At 22.5% G+C, this 4,808-nt stretch overlaps 1 protein-coding gene across 1 annotated transcript; it reads left to right on the forward strand.

The window, feature by feature from the left end:
- Positions 1-539: 539 nt before the first annotated feature.
- On the forward strand, positions 540-2,950 carry Phum_PHUM159350 (uncharacterized protein; the record flags this gene model as incomplete). Its single annotated transcript, XM_002424852.1, has 5 exons — positions 540-737; positions 920-1,220; positions 1,363-2,009; positions 2,102-2,533; positions 2,591-2,950. 5 exons carry the CDS (start codon positions 540-542, stop codon positions 2,948-2,950), a joined length of 1,938 nt encoding a protein of 645 aa, XP_002424897.1.
- Between the last annotated feature and the right edge of the window lie 1,858 nt (positions 2,951-4,808).

The following is a 4,808-nucleotide window of genomic DNA, read 5'->3' on the forward strand; positions in this document are numbered from 1 at the left end:
TCTCATCTACTTATTTTTTAATTTTATTTCTTAAAAGATATTATATACAAAATTTTAAGATTAAAAAAAAGAAAATGTCTTATATTTTAATTGTAATAATTATGGTTTCTGGTATTTAATATTTCTTTATTAAAAAAATAATTTCTAAGTAACGTCGCGATGGGAATTTATAAATCCTTGATTAAAAAAAGAAAACATTAAATTTTTTAAATATTGTTTTCTTTTTTTAATTATTTTATTAAAAATAATTAATAAAAATGTACTTCTTTAGATATTAATAGATTTTATATATTAACTTTAAAATAGTTTTACAAAAAGTTTTAAAAACTTATTTTTTTTATAATAAGTAATGTAGTCTAGTGCCACGTCAAAGAATTGTGATTTTAACTGCTTTTAGTGAATATGTTAATATTAAGATTTTTCTTGAGTGAGACTTATCAAATTAAATGTTAAAAAATGTTTTTTATGAAATGGTGACTTTTAATTATTGGCTTGACAACGACAGGCTGATAATGATGTTTTTATAATTAAATAATATAATGATTTCTCCAGAACCTGCTGTAGTAAATAAGAAAGTTAATGAAGGCAATAAAAAATCACCTTTGAAAGTTGTTAGCCCTATATTGAAAAAATATACGGGACACAGACAGGGAAAAATAAAAAATAAATTAAAATTTCCTCGAATACTTCACGGTGGACGTTCTAAGCAAAAAAAACAAGTTAAACCACAATTAAAGGTAATAAAATATATATTTTGTTTAAAAAAAGAATGTACATTTTAGTGTCAAATGTTGATACATAAAATAAATGTATGAAAAATATTTATTTATTTTTGAACTATGAGTCTCAATTAAAAAATTTTATTAATTTCTTGATAAAAATAATTTTATTATTATTCTTGTTTTGTTTTTTTTTTCAGACTATTTTACCCAAAACTGATTCTGGAAATGTTATAATTATAGAGCCTGAATTATTGCCTTGTGCATTAAATCTTTTGAAAAGAAAAAAAAAAGATGAAGTAGATAATACAAATGATGTTTCAAATGAACAAATGACTGATAATGAATCAAAATTAATAGATAATTCTTTATTAAAAGATAATAATAATAAAATAAGCAAGCCTAAATTATTATCTAGCAATAAAAAAAAATTGAAATGTTTAAGAAGCCTAGAATTATTGGAAACGGATACGTTTGCTTTCAAAGAAAAAAGGGAAGAAGGTAAATTTTCTTTAAATTATATTTATATTTATTTAAAAGTAAAATATTAATTTAATTAAATTAAACAATTAAATTTGAGACATGTCAATTTTTTATTGTAAATTTAATGAATTTTTAATCATTGCTTTCACATTATTTTCAGCTTTTGCCAAAAATTATCTTCTTAAAGTTCAGCAAAGGTTAATGGAGAATGATGAAAATCTGTATAATCAATTTATTGATCTTTTATGTAATTTTCAAAAAAATGGACTGACAGTCTGCGAATTATTTAATAAAATTAAATCAATATTTTCGATTCACAAAGATTTAATTGAAGATTTTGTCGCTTTTCTAACTCCAGAGCAAGCGGTTGAATGTGGTGTTTTTATGGAACATTTACTCCTAACGACAATGTCTGATTTTTTAAATTTAATTGATATTTATTTTGCAAAATCTCCTCATCAAATAAAAAAAATACATTCAACACTTGAATCATTAGCGACAAAATCTAACATAAGTACTGAGACTGTGATAAATTCAGTGATACCTTTGTTAAAAGGAAATTCAGTATTAAGAGACTATTTTTTACACATGTTGCCAAGTATGAAACCTCCTGATAATTTTTGTTTCGATTATGAAAAAATTGAATATCCTGAATTGAATAGTGATAATTCGGATGATGAAGAAATAATGGAAACAATTCATCTTCCCGAAGTTGAAGATCTCTATGGTGGGGATTCTTGTCCTTGTGAATGTCATGTAAATAAATTCAAAGAGCTAGAACAACATTGCGTTTCTTGTTCCTTAAAGGTATGTAATGTAGTGAATGAAGTTTTACAAAAAGAAAATTATTAAAATTTTTTACTTTCATTGGGAAAATTTTATTTTTATTTTATTTTCAGTACATTAACGGTAAAGTATTTTTACAAAATGGAAAATTACTTCGTTCAGCAAAAATAGTTTTTTACGATTACGATGTGAATTATCATAAAGAAAGATTAACTCCAAAGTTGTATCCGAAAAGAGGAAAGAAAAAACATAGGCTGTCTGCTTTTAAAGATGGATTATCACCCACGAAATCCTGCAATTTAAGTTCGGATGAATTTAAATCGGACGTCGAAGAAGATGATAAATTAAAAACAAAATATTTAAATTCAAAATCACCCAAATTTAATAGGAAAAAAAGCGTGTCTCCGAAACATTGCGATAAATATATTTCAAGGTGTATCGTTAATGAATGTAAATCAAAAATTATTAATTTAGAAGACAAATCAAATTTTAGTAAAAACTTAGACTCGTTAGTTGTTAAAAACGAATTCAAAATGTCGTCGGACGTAATAAGTGTTGTAAATAACGATTCCCCTTTAAAAATCGATAATAATAATTGTAAGGAATCGTCTGCTGCTGGGTCAAGTTCAAATTTTCAAGAAAATGAAAATTTAATTAAATCAAAAGGAATTAATTGTAGTGCATCGAACGGAGTCGAAATACAACCGGAAACGATAAAAAAAAAATTATATGATTCTTTTTTTACCGAACTCGAAGATTCGAGACTCGAAAGAAATATATCGACGTCACAGGATACGGAAAGAAGTCGATCACCTCCCGTGCTATCAATACCGGAAACGAGTAATTCATCATCATTTGCTGATTCTAAACCCCTTTTACTTTTACTTGAAAATAATTCGAACGAAAGTAAAAATTGTGCTGATATTATCGAAAGTAAAGTCGTTAATGGTGAAAAAAAATAAAAACAAACGATGATGAGGATAACGTTGTTAAAACTCGCGATTTTATTATAAAAGAAAAAGACGTTAAAATGAAATATTTACCGTGGAAAATAGAAGAGGATCGTGTTATATTGCAAACTCTTCAAGTACAAGAAAATTGCGAGGAAACTTTTTTAAAAATAGGAAAAGTTATACCTTCTCGTAGCGTAGAAGATATAAAAAAACGTTTTGCTGAATTAATGAACATTTTATACGAAATGAAAGCGAAAACAGAGAACGGGTATCAGTGATGATCTTTTTTTTTTTTATTATTATTTATTTATTTGTTGTATTATTTTTCTCGAACATTATTATTATTCTTATTTTTTTTTTTTTTTGTTATATTACGGTTGTTTAAATTATACAATATTTTATTTAATTTTTTTTTTTAAGTTATAACAATGAAATTAAAATATTTTTAATCCTTTTTTTTTTTTTAATGAATTTCATAAAGAAAAAAAATTAAGTAAAAAAAAAAAAAAAAAATTAAATTTTTACAAGGAAATTTTAATTTTTTAATTAATTAAATAAATAAATATATGTATTTTTTTAGAAAAAAATTTTTTTTTTTTTTATCGTTGATTTATTTTATTAATGTAAAACCTTTTTTGGAAAAAAAAAAAAAAAAAGAAAAAAATTTAATAATTTCATATTACGTACGCGCATGCGCGAATAAAATTCAAAATGGAGTTGAAATAAACGTTTCAAGATGGCGTAAGAACATTCATTTGAAAAATTATTATCATATCGAAAGAAATATTGTTGTGTTTTAGTTTAAAAAGGAAAATTTTTTTTTTTTTGTGTTGGGAAAATTGAACATGCGCATTTTAGAAAATTGAATCAGTTTTTCTTATTAACTTTGTAACCAAATACCGCTTACTGTCAAGGTAAACGTACTAATAACTAAAATTTTACTCAAAAAATACGGTTAAAATAATAATAATAATTTTTTTTTCCCGGCATGTCATATAATTTAACGGATGTGATTGTGTAATTTATTAAATTTTTTTATTTAAATATACTATAATCATTTTTCAAATAAATAAATACATAAAATTCGAACGATTTTGTTTTTTAATAAAAAATAATAAATTTTTTACATTTAAACGGGGGGAGGGGTTATGGGAAAATTTGATTTAATCGGAAATTAAAATGTCAAGTTATTTTATTTAAAAATAAAAAAAAAATTTACGTGTTTCCATATACAGTTAAAAAAATATTAAAAAAATGTGAATTAAAACGAAATGATATAAAAAAAAAAAATTATTTTTATTATTTTTTTTATTTTATTTTAATATTTTTTTTTTTTTGTAAATTTTAAGTGTCGTGAAATAAAAATAAATAAAAGTTATTAATTAATTATTGTCTTCCTTAATTATTATTTGTTTTTTTTAAAATAAATAAATAAAAGTGAATTGTGTGAAATTTAAAAAAAAAAAAAAAAACAAACAAAACAAAATAAAATAGAACATATCTATATATCTTTTGGGATAATAACGTAAAATTAATCATTTCCATAGAGGTAAAAAACAAATTTTTATTTTTAATACTAAAATTATTTGAACCACCGCCTTCTATTTTTTTTTTGCCGCTTTGATTACCGCCGTTTACGTCGTCGTCGTCGTCTTGTTTATTTTATTTCAATCGAATGTAATTTATATATAATATTTTTTAAAAAATTTTATTTTTTAGTTTTATTTTGTTGTTTTATTAAATAGTGATAGTGATAATAATAATAATTAAACGAGTAAGTAATTTATTTATTTATTTATTTTGTGGAAAATATTTATTTATATATATATATATATATAATCATTACTATTCAACATTATGTTTATTT

Source organism: Pediculus humanus, genomic scaffold, assembly GCF_000006295.1.
Source record: "Pediculus humanus corporis 1103172107503 genomic scaffold, whole genome shotgun sequence".
NCBI lineage: Eukaryota > Metazoa > Arthropoda > Insecta > Psocodea > Pediculidae > Pediculus > Pediculus humanus.